This window comes from Nanorana parkeri, unplaced genomic scaffold, assembly GCF_000935625.1.
Source record: "Nanorana parkeri isolate BGI_ZX_2015 unplaced genomic scaffold, ASM93562v1 scaffold167, whole genome shotgun sequence".
Classification (NCBI taxonomy): Eukaryota; Metazoa; Chordata; class Amphibia; order Anura; family Dicroglossidae; genus Nanorana; species Nanorana parkeri.
In genome coordinates this window covers 656,496-676,019 of record NW_017306435.1, presented here as the reverse complement: position 1 = coordinate 676,019, position 19,524 = coordinate 656,496, and the positions used below count along the sequence as shown (strand labels likewise).

Sequence of the window (19,524 nt, the reverse complement as noted above, 5' to 3'; positions counted from 1 at the left end):
TTGTGTTTTTGCCTGGAGCCCCCCCCCCCGAAATACCAAACCCCTATCTCACATGACGGGGCCTTTTGATGGGAAGGGGTCTCTGATGTGAAAGAGGGGTTCCTAGTATGAGAAGGGGTGACTCTGATCTGAAAGAACGGGCTCCTGACGTGAAGGGGGATTCTGAGGTGAAAGGCATGACTAGTAATGTGAAGGGGGTACCCTATTTTTTTGTATTTTTGGATGGGATCCACCCTTAAAATCAGTACCAGATCCTGATCTCACATAAGGGTCTGCCATGGATTTTGGAGGGACCATACATTGTTTTTACATTTAGGTTATTGCATGTTAAACTTGGGCACCTCCTAGATTTTTCATACTTTTAAAGGGTGCCGTGACTGAAAAATGATTGAGAAACGTTCATCTAATTAACTGTCTATAAGGAGCCCATAGTTGATGATTCTTGAAGATGTGTTGCTTTTCATTAACATGCAGGATTAACGAATACCACTAGAGGGGGTGTATGGATTTCTTTTGGATCTCTGTATCTATTTTTATGACTGCTTCCTTTTCCCACACCCCTGTTAAGAAAATGCTTCGTTTATATTAAATCTTCTGTATGACTTTTTTTTCTCTCTTTAATATCTGTGTGTTGTATCTGCAGCTAGCCGCTCTCCAAAGCCTCTGCTTCTCCCATCCACAGGCAGCTGTATGGTTGTGGCAGAGAGGCCTAGTCATACACAGCAAGGCCCTGCAGGATCCCCAGCCTGGAGTAGGAACTGAGGAGAGAAAGGCACAAGGCATGGCACAAGCACTGACACAGGAAGAGGAGCAGGTAATAAGATGCAATGTTCTATGTGTATGTATTAAATGTATAATATGTCAGGGACTATGCAGGGTGCTGGCCTGTTCTTCTTATGTAATATATATATCATTTCAGCAGTGTATTTAGAATTTATAAAATGACAGCATGTCCCCGGACAGTGAGATGTGTTGTTCCTAATACTGTACTATGTCCTGACACCATAAAGTCATAATGGGAACAAAAATCACTGTGTTGTTTTAGCAGACGAATCAGAATGTAATTCCATATAACTGTAGGCGTTTTGGATCCGATTTAGATTGGACAGGATGATCTGGTGAATGGCTATACACCTAACAATGTCTGCCTGGTACCATTGCTAGTAACCGTGTCTGCCTTGCTTATCAGAGTGCCAATTGTATACGCGGATTTTGTAACTCCATAGCAACCAGTCCAATAGCACCCAAAGAGGGGAGTTAGACTCCGTTCACACTGAGCGGTTTGTCGCACGATTTCCGCGCTATGTAGCTTGTCCAATGCATTTCAGTGGAGCTGTTCACAGCTCAATGTCGCCTGTAGCTCGTCACTCAAGCTTGTCGCTCGCACATGACCCTTTTTTTGGCGGATGTCGCGCGATTCGGCTCCAATAGACTCAATGGTGTCGTTTGCACTGCAAAATGGAAGGAAAGAATGATGTCACATCAAGGCCGCTGTTGATCGGTTACAGCCCAAATGTAGCAGCGACGAAGTCCCTCCCAAAAGCCACGCTACGTAGCGCGTTAAAATGTGCACTATCGCTCAATATCGTACTTTGTTGCTCAATGCCGCTCAGCACCGAAGCGCTTGGAAAAACGCGCGATTCACCATGTCGTTCAGTGTGAATGGGGTTAGGAATGTGTCTGGTTGCTATGGGCAATGCAAACTGCTATGAGTAAGGCCCAACCATTATATGAATGAACGAAGAACTCCGGGTCATTTTTAAATGAACCCTTGCAGTGGGGCAACCCACGCACTGTAAGGGTTAGGTGCTTGCTTTGGTCTAAGGCTGAAAATAACAATAATATGATAAAATACGTTTTACTTACCTGATGCTTGGAGCCGGCCGGCCGCTCCCTCCAGCCTGTTTCTTCCTACTCACATCCAATACACACACAGTGTATTGGACGTGATGATTTACGGGACCTTAGACTGCTGAAGCGGAGGGGGAGAGACGTTCCAGGGACCAGTCTAAGAGCGAGCCGTCTCTGAGGATCGGCTGAGTATAACTTTGTTATTTTCAGTCCTAGACCAAAACGAGCAGTTAACCCTTACAGTGCAGGGGAAGCCCCACTACAAGCGGTAATGGAAACATTACCTGGAGTTCTTCTTTAAAGTGTAAATTAATCCAAACATTGTTTACATTTTGGATAGCGTGGGAAGGGATTAGAACCCCGGTCAGGTTTTTATTGCTGACTTTGTCCCCATTAGAGAGATTCACCGTCTCTATTTGTCCTGGTGATCGTTATCAGAAAAAGCGAAAGAAAATCCCAAATTTTAGATTGTCATCTGAACAGGCATAGGCAGGAAATCTTCCAATGAGGACACTAATTCTGGTGACCTTGCTGATCAACAGGGATGCCCCTCAATTTTGGAGGGATTTCCCCTCACTTCCTGTTGGACAGAAAGTGAAGGGAAATCTCCTCAATGGGACAGAGAGGGCAACATTTTTTTTTTTTTTTTAAACAAGGGCTATAACCATTGCTTGTAGAAAAACGTTTTGGCTTCACTTCTACTTTAAGCTGTGTTATGTACCTGCAATTAAGACATGGGTGCACAAATGAATATGGAATTTAGAAGCAGCAGGACTTTTTTTTTTTAGCAGTCAGCTTCATTGGCAACAACTAGAGAAAACCTCAAACGTTAGGCACCGGTTGAAATTGGCTACCTGCCTCCTGGGATTTGTCCAGCCCTGAAAGAAGAGATGCTTACTATAACATAGCAGCTAGTGCATTGTGACCCACAGAAACCAAATATGCACTGTTAAAAGGGTTGCTACCTGTCAGGGATTTGAATGCTGTGTCTGGGTTTCATAGCAGATGAAACCCGGACACAAGATGTAAGGCAGACAGGGGCAGCTGCAGAAAGTTTCCTCATTTGTAAGTGTGCCAGAGGACTGTGCTCTGATGGTTCTCGCTCTCCCTCTCTCTCTCGCTCTCCCTCTCTCTCTCTCTCGCTCTCCCTCTCTCGCTCTCCCTCTCTCTCTCTCACTCTCCCTCTCGCTCGCTCTCTTGCTCTCCCTCTCTCTTGCTCTCCCTCTCTCTTGCTCTCCCTCTCTCTCGCTCTCCCTCTCTCTCTCTCTCGCTCTCCCTCTCTCTCTCGCTCTCCCTCTCCCTCTCTCGCTCTCCCTCTCTCTCTCTCTTGCTCTCCCTCTCTCTTGCTCTCCCTCTCTCTCCACACCCATCTAGGGGCACACTACTGTATTTTCCTATTTTATTGTTTGCACTTTTGTATTACAATATTGTGACAATGTGTATATCAACTGCTTTACAATCTACTTCTACTGAGAATGTGGGCAGTGCCTAATAACTATGCAAGAAACTCCTCTTAGCCCCTGCCACCTATAGACACATGCCCACTGTGCCTAATGGTAAAACTAGCCATGGCAAGTTTAATGTTAACAGATGAGTATAACGGATATCATGGCTAGGCAGCTCAAGCCTTTCCACCAGTCTTCAAGACTAAGGTGAGGTATCTGTGGCTGTATTGGCTCATTGTTAGCTAAGCATACAGAAAGATGAGTCATTTTTTCGTTGTACAAGCTCAATATGGATACTTTGAGAGCATAGCGATGACTGGCCTGCAGTCTAGAGTCTTCACTTTCATCTGTGTCCCCCAGCTGTTTCTGCAGGTACCACCTGTATACCTGTTAGTGCTACTTTAGTGAAAAATACTAGCTCTGTTCATTTATTTAATGTCTCCTTTGGCCCTCCTGTGATTTGTAGCTGCACAAAGCTCTGGTTATGGCAGGCCAGGACGAATTCCAGGAACCAAGTACCCAATGCTCCTTAAAAATTACAGGTGGTGCCCAACTCTTAAGACTGGAGCTGGTTCCTAAAAAAAATCCTGAAGGCTCCTGGATTGGACAGACTGGTTCCTGAATAATTATTTGTGCGCCCCTGGGTTGTGGCTTCCTTGCTGTACACAAAGGCAAAAACATACATGGGTAAGAGTTAATAGATACCAAGTGGACATTGTCCGGTATTCCTTCACTTAAGTTACAATCCAACAATCAATGAGTTGGCTAGAGTAATCCTTACAAGGTACAGTCATTCAGTGTTCACACTTCATACCAGAGCAGTAAGAACCCATTCATGCTATAATGCAGTGCGCTGCAACGTGTGTGATTTTTTTGCATTGAGGAGCATTGTGTTAGCCCACTTATATAAAATGAATGGGATTTCAATGTGCAAAAAGTAGGTCCTGCTTTTTTTTTCTGCAGCACAAGGTAACACAATGCACAGTATCTGTATGTTGTGATGTACTAAAACAGGTGTGTTGCAGTGCACTACAAATGTGAATGGGGCAGTTAATTATGCATTGCAACACACATCTGCAGTGTGTTACCTTTAATTGTGTTAACATGCATTATAATTAACCTTTAATGAAGCTTTATTCTGAGATTCCTTGTGTGCAAGAATTGTGTGTCCCCATTATAGAGATTCATGCTGTGAATTTGTCCTGGGGATTGTTATCACTGAAAGTGAAAGAAAATCCCACATTTTGGGTTATCACCAGAACATAAATAGATGGCAACTACTCTAGACACTAGTTCTGATGACTCTGCTGGCCACCAGTGATTTGCCTCTGTAGGGATTTCCTGTTGTGACTATGGGACGTCAAGTGAAGGCAACTCTCCTCAATGGGAAATAGATGTTAAACAAAAAAGCCTACAGGGTTTTAACTAGGGATCCACCGATACCGAGAATTTGGTTGAATACTCGCCCAAATGATCCTGATGCCTATCCCGATATTGGAACTTTCGGTATCAGGAAGTCACCAGGGAGCATGGAGCTGGCTTCCCACCCAATCAGGAAGCCGGGGAGCAGGTAATGACTCGCCCCCTGACTTCCTGATTGGCCAGGAAGCAGACTCTATGCTCCCTTGCCACCAGGGAGCATGGAGCTGGCTTCCTGATTGGCCAGGAAGCTGGCTCCATGCTCCCTCATCACTTAGTGACAAGGGAGCATGAAGCTGGCTTCCCATGCAATCAGGAAGCTGGGTGGTGTGTAATGATTCGCCGCACAGCTTCCTGATTTATCAGGAAGCTGACCAATCAGGAAGCTAGGCAGTGAGTCATTACCCACCCCGGCTTCCTGATTGGCCAAAAAAACCGGCTCCATGCTACCTCGTCACCTGGTGATGAGGTACCATGGAGCCAGCTTCCTGGCCAATCAGGAAGCCGGGAGCCGTGTAATGATTCGCCACCCTGCTTCCTGATTGGTCGGGAAGCTGGCCAATCAGGAAGCCAGATGGCAAGTCATTACCTGCGCCCCCCAGCTTCCTGCTTGGCTAGAAAGCCGTATCCATGCTTCCTCGTCACCTGGTGATGAGGGAGCATGGAGATAGTATGCCAACTAATCAGGAAACTGGGCGGTGAGCCGTTACATGCCACCCGGCTTCCTTAATGGAACTTCCGGTATCGGTATTCCATATAGGCGAGTACTGGAAAAAAATACCAGTACCAGTACTCGAAGCCGAAAAAACGGTATCTGTGCATCCCTACTTATAACTCCCTCCCCTTCAATCCAAAACTAGCCAAAGATTTGGCTTCAATTCTACTTTAAGGTTGCTAGGCCAAGTGCACAGATCAGCAATCTTTAGCTAAGTTCTGTGCTCATGGTTGTTTTGTGCTGGTTGGGTATTCATTATCTAGTTTCCACCAACAATCTAAAGCTGGCAATGTTAGATTTGCATACAAACATTCACATCAAAATTCTGGTCAGAACATTCGATAATGCCACCAGAAACCTGGTAAATGTTGTTTGAAATTTTGTTTGATTTTAACATTCGATTTTGGCCAAAACTTCATTGTTTGAGGAAAAAATTCCAGCTTGCTCTATTTTGTTATCAAATTGACCCCATTAACTATTAGAAAATGGAATCAAGTTCTGAAAACAACTTTTTTTCAAAGGAAAATCCACTAGTGTATGGCCAGCTTAAGATAATCAGAAGGCAGATGGGCCCTTGACTATGCTGGGCTTGGTATTAGTGTAAGCTTGGTGGGACTATGGCAGGTAAATTAGACTATAAGTTTCAGAGGACTAAAGCTATTTATGTAATAACCTGCGGGCTGAACAAAGAAAATATTACATATCCCTCCATCAATGCTTATGAGTGTTAATTGAGGAATCTCCCGTTGTCTGTATTGTACTCTAACAGTGGTCGCCAGGCGCTGTCAGAATACCCGTGCAGTGCCGATAGCTCATTGGCTGCCCGCTCTGTTCGTTTGAAGATTTTCCGACTGGCTCAGCCGTTTGAGGGATGCCGGCCAAAAGGGTGCTAACAGACGCACCCACTGTGTGAAATGCGCTGAGTGTATTGGCCAGCTTAAGGATTGATTTGAATGGTTCACTATTTCCTGTGAAAGTTTGTGGACTATGTTTATTTGATCGAATCAAAATAATTGAAAAAGCCAAAATGATAAATTCAAAATGATTTTGGTATACAAGCAGGAAGGGTGCACATGATTCATTTACATGGCATTATTTGTGTAGGCAAGCTATACATGTTGTCAGCTTTTATGGTCAGGTTTAGAGCAAATGAGAACTGTGACGTTGCACTAGAAAAGCAGCCCTGGAAAGTGTTTGGTTTTTACAGGCAACAGGTCAAGTTGTCTTTCTTCAGGATTATGAATCAGCTGTACAGAGTAGTTTTGTTTATTGTATACTCTTAGTACTGTATCAATTCTACTGATCTCAACATTGAGCATTTTTCCTTTCCCAGGCCTCTCTGCTCTGATATTTTTACTTACCTACTTATATTTCTGTCCTCAGGCTACTCAACGGTTCCTGCAGGAGATGAATTCCTGGACTTCCTTCCACTCCGTACCTCCTCTCTCCTGGGATGTTGCTGTGAAATTTCTCATGGCAAGAAAATTCGATGTTGTGAGAGCCATAGAACTGTTCCACTCATACAGAGTAAGGGAGACATAACGGCCATCGCTGCCTTCCATCTATCTCTGTATTATCAGCGTGTATCTGCCAGATATGGGACACTTCCCAGTTATCACAGTTCTCTATGTGAAGTGTCACCATGAAGTACAGTTTTTAGGCATATGACAAAAACCTTGTTGCAATGGTTATTTATTAAACTACTGAGAGATGTAAATATTTGCTGACAGTCACCTAAATTGGCTAGATCTACAGGGAAAATTTTTAGTAGCTCAATCCTGCTACTAAAATTGTTAGCTGTCCCCGCACTGCAAGGGTTAACTGATCATTTATGCCTAGGGTACAGGAATAAGCTTTTTACTTCCCTGATCCCCGCTCACACCACAGTCAGCGATCTTCTCTTCTCCCCCCTCCACTCCCACTGTGGACTGTCCCTCGTTGTCTTTATGTGCAAGCCAGGACTATGGAGCCTGCATTATACATGATGATATTAGTGGTCCTTAGACTGCTGGAGTGAAGGGGAAAAGATGCTCTGGGGACCGATCCAGCAGCCTGGAGGGAGCAGGGGGTAGCGGGGATCCGGTAAGTAAAACAGCATTTTTTATTTCTGTCGGGCTTTATTCTGTATTTGTAGCAAATAATGGCAAATGGCTCAAATGGCTCCTCCCTGCAGCATGTATTATAGTAGCAATTCATTTTTTTATGATCGCACAATTCTCCATTTGCAATGTACACTGCAAATCCATTCCGTATGCAATTGATTGCTAAAAGGTGCTACTACCGGTACATGCTACTTGTGCAGCCTGCTCCATAGGGAATCATTTGTTCCATTTGTTTAACAATCATTTGCTACACCTAATGACTAAATTGCTAGAATTTTAGTATCAGGACTGAGCTTCTAAAAATCTCCTGTGTGGCTCTAGCCTGTTCAGATGTCAGAAAATAGTTAAAATATCTTAGCAGCAAGAGATTAAAATCACCAGGGTAGTCCTAGCCTTATACATTCTGGTTTCCGAGAGAAAGAGGCACATTTTTGTGGTTTATTTTTAATCTGAAATGTCAAAATAAATGTGGTTTTAATCTGTGATCTTAGGATGTGAAGCATTGTCATGTTCTAGTAAATAATATTACCGAAAACTGCTTTTTGCTGATTGCACAGAATTACATTGCATCATTTTAAGAAAAGCTGCTGCAATTTTTTGATGGTTTTGAAGGACAATATATGGATGCAGTTGTGTTTACCTGTTTAAAACAGTAGTCATTAACATTCATAGCTTTTTTTGTATTCCTTAAAGTAAATCTATGGTTTGCCAATGCATGGGAAAGCAATAGATTAGTCATGGATGCATCAGCAGCACATTCTTGTCTTCCCTTTAATTTCTGGCCACTTGGAGCATGAACAAATACCTGGTACTTCTGGGTATAGTGGAACATATGACTCACTCACATCCCTTCAGATGTGATAGTGTGTTACTGGATTGGCCACACTCAATGCTGTCATGTGGTGGCAGGGAATGAATCCTTAGCTCTTTGTAAGCTCCAAGTTGCAACTAGAAACAGGGCCGTCCACATAATGAGGCAGTCGGAGGTGAACACAGCGTCCCAAGTTGCTTAGAGCTCTTACAACCTGTGACACTCTTTTTCAGGCTTCCCACCCAGCTTGCTGACATCATTGGTTGCCAGGGAGCTGAGCGGGACACTATGGCTGGCGTCCTGCCGAGCTCCTGGCAAATAGTGACGTCAGTGAGCTGGGTCAGTGGATGGACAGAGAGCCGCTGGCAGCATGGCTCTAACACAGCCGCCCGTGCCACCACATCTGCCCCCTCACTATCAGCAAGGCCCCCCAAAAGCACAAACAAAATCACCCCCCTCCCCTTTGACCATCACTCTACGGCATGAGGCGGCATGTAAGGTAGGGATGGCCCTCACTAGGAACATATACACTGAGTGGCCAGATTATTATGACCACCCCATCAGTACTTCGTTGGGCCACGAGATAACTTCACTAAATGACTTAGTTGGGCCGCCTTGTGACTCCTCGAGATGTTGAAAGGTGATGCGAGGAATCTGACACTGCACTGTTGCCCTTCTGTTGTCTTGTACCAGCCCTGCCCCTCTCCGTTCTGCCCTAACATTGACTAGTCGCTGACGGCCACAATTCGCACGTTCAGACCCAGATTTTCGGCTGACAGTCCAGTCTTTAAACACTTTAACAATGAGCCCCTCTTGAACATTTAATGAATTCTGCTGTTTTGCTGATACTCGCTCCATGGCTCCAAGCGCCAACAATCATCAAAAGTTCAAAGGCAGTTAAATTGCGTTGTTTACCCATATCTTCAGAAAATAATCACTTCTACTGTCGTGGTAAACAACCTGCTTCCCTATTTATAATGGTCTGGCCCTCTAGCAACTTCAGCGCGAAATTATAGCTAATTATAGCTAATTTGCCTACAAATGTCAGGTGGTCATAATAAACTGGCCACTCAGTGTACAGGGCTAACTCTTCCCCACTCCTGGCAGCCAAACAGAGCAGCGAGGGAGCAAAGGGATGGTAAGTATGTGTGGCTGGTGGGGCCAAACCTATATATTAAGTGTATCACTGATAGAGTGCTATGTTGTTAAGCTTAAACCAATAATTTATACATTGGATATTAAATGTGGCCGCTGGTTATAGGCTAAATGTTTTTACAGTAGGAAAGAACAGAAATTGTGATTAATAATTAAAGTAAATCTCTTGCTGCTGCTTATGTTAAAGAAAATTCCATTTTAAAAATTGATATATATTTAATTACGACAGAAATTTTGACTGACAAAAACAATTTAATTTCTGTACCTCGCCATCATAACGTTATTCATTTTGTAAACGGAATCTTTGGATTTTTGGTCTCTCTCACAGAGCTTGATGTCCAATGCCTATTGCTTAGAGCAGGGGTGGGGAACCTCCGGCCCTCCAGCTGTGGTGAAACTACAAATCCCATAAGGCATTGCAAGATTCTCACAGCCACAGGCATGACTCCCAGAGACTGATGCATCATAGGATTTGTAGTTTCACCACAGCTGGAGGGCCTGAAGTTCGCCACCCCTGGCTTAGAGTATAGGTTGCTTGTCAATGTCCTTAGGTTTACTGCTCTATTAGTTCAGATATCTCCATTATAGATATGCAATATACAAATGATTATTTACATGATTAAATATTACTAACATCTATATCTACTTTCTAGGAGACGCGCCAGAGAGAAGGGATCGTGCGGTTGAATCCTCTACAGGAACCTTTGCTGTCTGAACTGCTGAGTGGAAAGTTCACTGTGCTGGTGAGTGATCATGTGGATTTAGTAAAAGAGAGCAAAGCACTTGTTCTATGCAAGCGGCATATAACCTTGTGATAAAGGGGCTGTAAAAAGGGTCTATAAAGGGGTTGTAAAAAGGGTCTATAAAGGGGCTGTAAAAAGGGTCTTTATTCCAAATATTCAACTGCCAAGATAGTTAGAAATATTTTTAGAGTCCGTTGCAGAAATCTCAAATATACAGCATAGGTCTGCCACCTAGGAATTGGGAGCTTCCATTCCATTGCATATGAAAAACCAGCCATTGTACTGTAAAATGTCCCTGCAAGAGAGACCTGACCATTCCTTTTTTATGGAAAAGAGTTAAGGATCAAACCTTAAGCTTGCATGTGCTGCTACCTTGATAGAATATAGCAGCGGGTCCTGACAATGGATTGTATTGTGTGAGGATGAGCAGCTATCTTTTCATCTGCCATTCTCATAGAGATATGTGCCCTTCAGTCACCACCCTAATGTTATAACATTTCCAGGATACAATATACATGTAACTTGCATAAGTAGACCACAAGATAACTCACTCTGATGTGTATGATATGCCAGTAATACTATTCAGTCAGTAACTTCAAACATTTTCCTTAACCAGAGCGTACGGGCTCCGACTGGAGCTTCCATTGCCATCTTTACTGCCAAACTACACCTCCCAGCGAGAAAGAACAGCAAAGAGGCTCAGCACACAGTGCTTCAGGCCCTCTTCTACCTCTTGGATCGTGCTGTGGAAAGGTGAGAACCAAGTCCAATAACAAGAGCAGATTTTTTTCTGGGAGATCTAGAATAGTTGAGTTGTACATAGGGTATATTAAAAGACCACTAAATGTAGTTTAAAGCAGGAGTAGGCAACCTTGGCACCCCAGGTGTGTGGGATTATAAGTCCCATGAGGCATTGCAAGACTCTGACAGTCACAGGTATGATTACCAGAAGCAAATGCATGATAAGATTTGTAGTTTAACCACAACTGGACTGCCAGCGTTTCCTACCTCTGGTTTCAGATTAATCTGGTATGAATAGGTGATATGTCTAAAGACTTCCATATGTTTTAAGTATAATTACAGTATATTTGTAATAATATTATGCACCTTATGATAGTTGACAAGGCAATCACTTTTTCTTGTCGCTTGTGTATGGTGTATTTTGGAAGTGTTATATTAAGCCTTGTTTAGTGTAATGTGTGTAATATTGTACACTTGTAGTGCAGCTAAGGCCCCGTTCACATTGATCGATTTATCGCGCGGTAATTCTCACGATATCGCGGCTATTTACCGCGCGATATCGCTCTTCAATGCATCTCAATGGGGCAAAGGGTCCTGCTGTCGCGGGTTGTGTGTCGCTACAGCAGGACCCTTTTTGGAGCGGATTTTGACGCGATTCTCGCTTGCTCAATGCAAGCATTTGCTCGATATCGCGCAAAATGCAAATCGCACGACAAACGCGCGATTTTCGAATCGAGCAATGTGAACGGGGCCTTAGAGATGATTCCGAGGGCAAGAGTTTGGTGTTTCTTAAAGGCAAAACTTTGTCTGAAAAGTAAATATAACAAATGTAATTACTACACAATTTCTTTTGTTATTAAAACTAACCTTTCATTTCAATCTACAGCCACTGTCATTTTCTAAACATTCAAATGATGGTTTCTTCCAATATGGCAACCTGAAGGCTTTCTGTACACCCTTAGTGTACGGAACACCCCTAGGTTTCTCATTTCCTGTGTGTATGATTAGCTTGCTGCTTTTCTAAGTAGTATGCCTGGAGAAATTAGTCACATTTTAGGCATCACCGGTGAAGTTTTTGTTTTATTTGGATTTTGTTTTTGGTTGTAATCTCTTTTAGGGCTCAAACATATGGGCGCTTGAGGGCGTAGAATGTAAATTGCTGGTGTATTTCCTTACCAAAGAAACACAACTGTGGCGTACAGCCTCCCATCATAATGAATAGGTGTTGGCGGCTGTATGCCCATTGATGCTGCTACTTGTATAAACCCATGCATGTGTAAAGCCCTACACCCCTGGACACAGCTAGTCAGCTGTGTATCCTAGGTGCGGAAATATGCCACCAATTTACATTCTACAGCCTCATACACCCGTGTGCAAGAGGGCTGAGGCTCATCCAATTCTAAAGGGATGCAGATGCTGCAGCAGCTTTCCTCATTAGTACACTGAGAGTTGCTCAGGTGAAAATGAGGGCAGACCCTCCAATACAGGAATCATTTTGAGAAAGCAGATGATGAAACAAATATTTCTTCAGAACTGAACAAAGTATTATTCTGTAACAAAGTTTGCTAAAAACCTTGCAATTTAGCAAAATAGATCACCTAGAGCACGTATGTCCAAACTGCGTCCCTCCAGCTGTGGTGGAACTACGAATCCCATGAGGCTTTGCAAGATTCTCACAGCCACAGACATGACTCCCAGAGAGAGATGCTTCATGGGATTTGTAGTGTCACCACAGCTGGAGGGCCGGAGTTTGGACATCCCTGACCTAGAGGGAACTGTTTTTCCATTTACAAAACTGGAGTTGTACTTTAAACCCCAATTGAATGTTCAGTTTTAATCAGCTAAATGCATTGTAGGTGCATCAAAACAAAATATGTTACAAGTTTTACAGTTTGTTTTCTTAGAAAAGCAGTCTCAGTCTAAGTAGAAAGAGCCTGTCCCCTGCCAGCATTCTGCAGGGATGGACCCCCTGCCAGCATTCTGCAGAGATGGACCCTTTGCAAACAGTGGTCTCTCTGCACGCCCCCTGTTGAGTTAGAACAAGAGTTTTCCAAACAGCTGGGATCATGAGCTTTGCTGATTGCACAGCTATAGGTCTGACACAGCGGGTATGTCGGAACTTAGAGACTCCTGCAGCTGCTGGCAGGGGATGGGCTTTTCTACTCAAACTGTAGCTGCTTTGGAAAGAAAACAAACTGTAAGACCTTGAACCCCTTTTGTTCTGATGCACCTGGAATGCATTTAGCTGTTTTAAACGGAAGGTTCAATTGGGCTTTAAAGTAATGATATTAAATGGCATTTGAGCCCGTCACACCTAACTCATCCACAGCTTAATTTGCTCGTGTTACCAAGGAAACTGGTATGCGGCCTAAATGAACACAGGATTTATACAAACAGTAATAGTCAATTAACCTTTCAGTTTTGGATGGACATTGGCAGATTGTTTACTGGTTTCTCAGATCTATAGATGACTCTAACTGCACGTTTTCCTAGCAGTAGTTTGTGTCTCTGCCCTCTCCTATAAGATTATAACTAAAGTATAAAGCTGGTAGATTCATATTCGATAATTCCATTAGAGACTTGATGAATTTCATTTGAAATTTACTTGGATTTTAACATTCGATTTTGGATGAAATGGAGTTTCCCGATTGAAAACCACATTCACTTTTAGAATTTTCTTTCATTTTCAGAAAAATTGTCATCCTGCTTTTTTTCAGCACTGCAGTTGAAATGATCATCAATTTGACCTCATTAACTATGATATAATTTCAAACATTCTGAAAATATAGTAATACCTCGGTTTACGAACGCTTCGGTTCGCGAACAGAAAGTTCGGCAAAATTTTGCTTCCGTTTGCGAACTCCACATCGAGTGGCGAACACGACCGCAGCCATCTTCCCCGTTCTGACACGTGGTCGTGGCTTCCTCTAGTCGAGATTGCGGTCACAGACAGACTTTTTTGTGTGCTTTTTAGCACATACCGTATTTGATTCGGTTCGCAACCAATTCAGTTTGCGACCAGAATCGTGGAACGAATTAAGTGCGTGAACCGAGGTACCACTGTAAATTTTTACTGGAGTATGGCCAGCTTCATTCTTTTGCAGCTCCCTAACAACTTCATTGTAACAGTATGGAGAATACACTGGATGAGCATTACACCATCATTTCAGTTTGTAATGGCCATAGCAGTTGGGTGGAATGCTGCTTTCCTGGCAAATAATAAAAAGGCACCATAGTGTCAAAAGCACAAGCACATAATAGCCAAGGTATTTTCATTACCATGGGTTACAGTGAGCTGTGAATGATCTCAGAATGTTCTCAAGATGTCAGATGCAGAATGCATATAACACAAGCCTAAGGCCCCGTTCACACCTTTACGTTTTGTCGCGCGTTCAACGCTCTATGAACGCTCAACAAAACGTACAAACATGAAAATCCCATTGTTTTCTATGGGTCTGGTTCACACCTTTCCGTATTTCCGCCCGTCTGAAACGCCCTACAAAACGGCCTACGCTCAAACAAGTACATGTACTTCTTTGGGCCGTTTTGTAGGGCGTTTTACATTGGGATACAGCCAAGTAGCCTTCGGAATCGCACGACGGTCGCGCGACTTTTTTACCGCGAATCGCGGTAAAAAAAAACGCGCGACAGACGCGCATATTCAATACGCCTAGGTGTGAACCTAGCCTAAAGTCTGTTAACACGGGCCCCTTTACTATATGTAAAAATATTGCATGGGGTTAGCTTCCAAAAAAACAGCTACCTTATTGCTGGTGTTACCAGTGAGTTTCTATGAGGTGTCTATTGAAGAGCGCTGAACAAGGAGCTATTCCAGGTGGAGATAAAGTAACTCATCAGCAATAGTCTTGTAATAATGAAATGTTTATTTCATGCAGAAGAAGACCAATTCAACCTCCAGCCTTTTTTTGTTAGCTGAACATTTTGATGAAAAACGTATCATCAGACAAAAGATTCCACACAAAATAACTTTAAATTGGCTTCAAAAAAAGCTTCCAAGCCATGCTAAAATGTTCATGACTTAAAAACCAAGCACAGAAAACGATTGTTTTCTGCTCATTTTAGGTGTGCCTATTTTCACAGAAAGCAAGGTGTTCTGTGAATGGATGGCGGGGAGGGGAATGAATGGCAGGATTTCCCTCTGCCCTTTTACAAAACGCCTTGCATTCTGTGAAAACAGTACAATGAGGGGAATTTATCAAAACTGGAGCAGACAGAATCTGGAGCATTTGCCCATGGCATCAGCTTCTCTCTTTCATTTTCAAAGCTTAACTGAACAAACTGAAGAGAGAAGCTGATTGGTTGTCACGGGCAACTGCTTCAGAGTCTATCTGCTCCAGTTTTGATAAATTCCCCTGAAGGAGTTTGTGAATGGGCAAAGAGGGGAGGAAGAGTAGGGCAAATGATGGAAACCCGTCACAGTTGCAGATGCGGGTGTTAACCCCCACAGCGCCGGGAGATCGCAACTATGTCTAAGATCTGGCATCACTGAAGGGAGGATTTGTATAGTAAGAAGCAGCCATCCACACGTAGGATATACTTCATTACAGGTAAATAATAAGACTTGTGATGTATAACAAAAAACATACTGGAGTTCATCTTGAATCACATAGAGGTTTGTGGTCAGGATGACATCTCCTGGAGACTTCAGGGCTTAACAAACCCAACAAAATTTGTACTTCTGCCCATCTGCCATTACCAGGCAACTTGACCGTGCCATACCCATACCCAAGTATATAGGTGTCTGCTATATGGGTTTAGTGTAGGTTTATAGTCCCCAATGTTATTCCTACTTTATAGTGATGGGGTTTGTCAAATGATACTGAGATCTCTCCTGTCAGGAACATAGTAGTCAGTATGGTCATCCATCATGGAAGGTTGCTCAATATCAGTCAAAGAAAATTGGACACCCTGGTACTGCTGGTTGGGGCTTGGGCAATGCGGCTGACAACCCCCAAAGAATTGTAAAACCTGTGGCAAATAGCAGAGGACCAAGGCTCTTTATGAGCTGCTGCTCCATGGAGTATATAAGTAAGTAGGCTTGTAAGGCTGCTATATAAAGGTCTTCTTCTGACTTATCATGAGCCATTTTAGTAGATCCTACGTACAACAAAAAGTCTAAATGCTTAGACAAATTAGAGCTGTAATTTTCCAACAAAGTAAATGAACATTATATCGTATTTCTAAAGCATTTCCCTTTGCTAGAACTCATGACACTGGTTATAATGGGGATGTCACGTACTCTTAAAATGCATGCCTGTTCAGGAAACCACAGAGCTTGCAGTTGCTGAATTTATCATTGAGTCAGTATTTCATCTACACACTTCAATAGAGATTGGTAAGAAAACCACTGTTTAATATGTAGATAATAATGGAAATCTGACTAAAGGAACAAGCAGTTTCTGTGAATTTACTCTATAGGTGGCATTACCTGAAAGTGATATGTGATAGTCAAAGTAGAAAGAATAGGTTACCAGCACTCAGATTGATTTAGATAAGTCCTTTTTATTGGACATACGTGTCACAATAGTCAAACAGCCGACGTTTCGGGGCCACGCAGGGTCCCTTCCTTAGGGCAAAAGACAAGACATCTTTTGCCCTGAGGAAGGGACCCTGCGTGGCCCCGAAACGTCGGCTGTTTGACTATTGTGACACGTATGTCCAATAAAAAGTACTTATCTAAAGCAATCTGAGTGCTGGTAACCTATTCTTTCTACTTTGTGCATTACACTGTGCCATCCGTGGGAGTTACTGCAAGCACCTCATCTCTACTGGCCGGGACTGCTGAAAGGTGTGCGGAGAGCACCCTCACCAATTACAATATGTGATAGTCAGACAATATTCAAAGTACTTGCATGGTAGCATGAGGTAACATTGCAGATTCTTTACTCATTAGCCAGTACTTAGTCTGTAAGCATAACTACAGCAAATAAAAGAACCACCAAATATATTTGTCATATTAAGTGTATATATGTCAAGTGAATGGTACTGGTATGTGTCACTTGCAGATGTGTGTTACCTGTCAAAAACGATTCCCCCTGACTATGCCTTATTTTCTTTTCTACCCATTAGGCCAGCACTATTTTTAGGCATCATGTAGGGCCAGCATTTACTTCCAGGATGTTTCTCAAGGGTAACACATTCATGGGAATCCCAGTGGCTGTGTAGTAGACTTTATTTCTAAAAACACAAAAGTAACAAAACATGCTTACCAGGGGATTGCCTTATCACAATTTAATCCTGCTCTGTGTATATCTATAGGCGATATAGAACATCAAGTTAAAACATCAAGCATCAACGCAAAGAAACAGATCATACTGGCTTGTGAAAAAGTATCAGAAATCCACAATATGGTCCTTGTAAACCTTCTAACTCTAGATCAGTGCTGTACCCTCTTAGTTCCATTATAAAGGGAAGCTGCAAAAAACTGGAGTCAATCTAGAATGAGTAACGGACAAAGTTTCAAGGAGCCACCAGCCACAGCACATGTGGGCTCTGTGTTTGAGGTCTGGTGGCTCCTGGGTATCCCTTGGAACACTAGGGGGGTAAAGCATTGATCTGGAGTTGGAGGGTTTGTGATAAGCCTACTTCAGACTGCAGTTTTCTAAGTGCAGTTTATTAGTTATTATTGTCTATATAAGGTCCTGTGTCATTGGGCTTTTATTCGCATCAGACGGGCTTTGTATTTCCACTCAAGTCTATAGGGATGCAAAACCCAGCTCAAATGCAGGTCAGGATGAAGTCAACTGCATGTCAAATGCACCTGTCAGTGAATTCTGTATAATCTTAGAAGTGTCTTCTTAAGAAGTCAAACTGATGCCATCAACACAAGCCCAAAGCCTGTTGTCACAGGCCCTTAAAGTGATTTTCTGCACAATCCACTGCACTTGTTGCTTGTGTCTTGACTTTATTAAAGACCTATTGTCCATTGCTCTTTTACCTGCCAAAACACTACATTGTCTAAGCTCAGTAACTTGACTAGAGCTCAATAACTGCTTTTTAATACATGTCATGAGAGAAACTAGTAGGTTGCCATTGTTGACCTCTTTTTCTGAAAATGCTAATGGTCTAGATTCTCAAGCTCTAATACTTTAATAGACCTGGAATAAGTCTAGAGTTTAGGTATTGCAATATTTCTCTGACTTTCAATTGCATGCGTGTCCCAGGTCTGTGACTGTGAGGTATTGAAGACAGACTTACCCAGGTGACTAGCATTTTCAGAAGAAGTCACACATTCCTCTTACCAGAAGTATACTCAAAAGCTAACAAAAAAACAAATAACATTATGTTGACACTTTATAAGGTGTCAGGACATTGAAGAAAAGCCAGCACTCTTTATTAGTGTACTTGTTCTGGGTTAGAGACTTAAAACGTTTTGAAGTCTTAGGACAAACGTGACAGCCAAACAAGGAGAGTTCAGCAGTGACAGCTTGCATATTCTCTCAGTACAAGTTTCCTATTAGCAAAACTAGAGCTATCGCAGTAAATGTATTTCAGCTGTACATCTGGATGGAGCACAGTTTACTAGTGTCAGTGGTTAGATATGAATGTGGTCCAGCACTAGAGGAAAGCTAGAACAAGGGGAGGTGCACAAAATGTCAAATGTATTTCTGTCTATTTATTGTGCATATATGTTTATACTTAATGGTATTGTTAAATAATATGATACATTAATGAGTACAGAGGACTATGGTGTGCTTAAAGTGACACTAAACTCAATAATTACATTTGAAAAATACATTCAAGGACCCTATTAACAAAAATGTATCTGATTTGTGCATCACTCGGCTCTAGATCCTCAAATCATCTCTGAATTGGTGGTGACACTGTCCTTCCTTCTGGAGGGTGGCTACTTTTGTTCCCTGTGGTCCTTGTATGTGTTGTGAAGTAGTCACCGATCCAAGCTCACTCCTGTGTTGGACTACAATCTCATGTTTAGTTTACTAATTTGTATTGAGATTATAGTTCATCGCAGGAGTGAGCTTGGAGCGGTGACTACTTTACAACACACACAGGGACCATGGGGAACAAAAGTAGCCACCCTCCAGAAGGAAGGACACTGAGATAATTTGAGGATCTACAGCTGAGTGATACACATCTAAGATACATTTTTGTTAATAGTTAAGGTACTTGAACGCATTTTGAAGATTTAACTCTTGAGTTCAGTGTCACTTTAAATGTAACTGACAAAATAAAGGAACATGCAGTTGTGCTGAAGAGGTGCCTTTATATGTATTCCTAAGACTGGTGGTAGTTGAGAAAGTAAACCTATTTCTAATTGTTTTGGCGTTCTATCTTCTGGGTAGTGGTGCTTTTTTATGTACCATTTATAGGGACAGTCATGAAACGTTAGTAGGATGCACAGTGTGTCCTGTAGACCTCTTTTTAAAGTCTGCTAATATAACCACTGTAGACAAATTAGTTGATTGTACACTTGGCCCTATGCTTTATAAATAATTACTTACACCTTTACTTGGAAAGCCCTCACATGTTAAAGTGATTGCATTTAGTGCAGTTTGTGTCT

At 42.6% G+C, this 19,524-nt stretch overlaps 1 protein-coding gene across 2 annotated transcripts in view; it reads left to right on the top strand.

The window, feature by feature from the left end:
* Positions 1–509: 509 nt before the first annotated feature.
* The window catches only part of PTPN9 (protein tyrosine phosphatase, non-receptor type 9), a 39,209-nt gene continuing 20,194 nt past the window's right edge, over positions 510–19,524 (top strand). The window contains exons 1-5 of one of the 2 annotated variants that reach the window (XM_018554648.1): positions 533–596; positions 683–814; positions 6,814–6,957; positions 10,152–10,241; positions 10,858–10,994. In XM_018554648.1, the coding sequence (XP_018410150.1) occupies positions 782–814; positions 6,814–6,957; positions 10,152–10,241; positions 10,858–10,994 (404 nt within the window). In that variant the 5' untranslated portion in view covers positions 533–596; positions 683–781. Of the gene's footprint in view, positions 815–6,813; positions 6,958–10,151; positions 10,242–10,857; positions 10,995–19,524 lie in introns of both variants that reach the window. The other variant, XM_018554647.1, reaches the window with a different exon arrangement.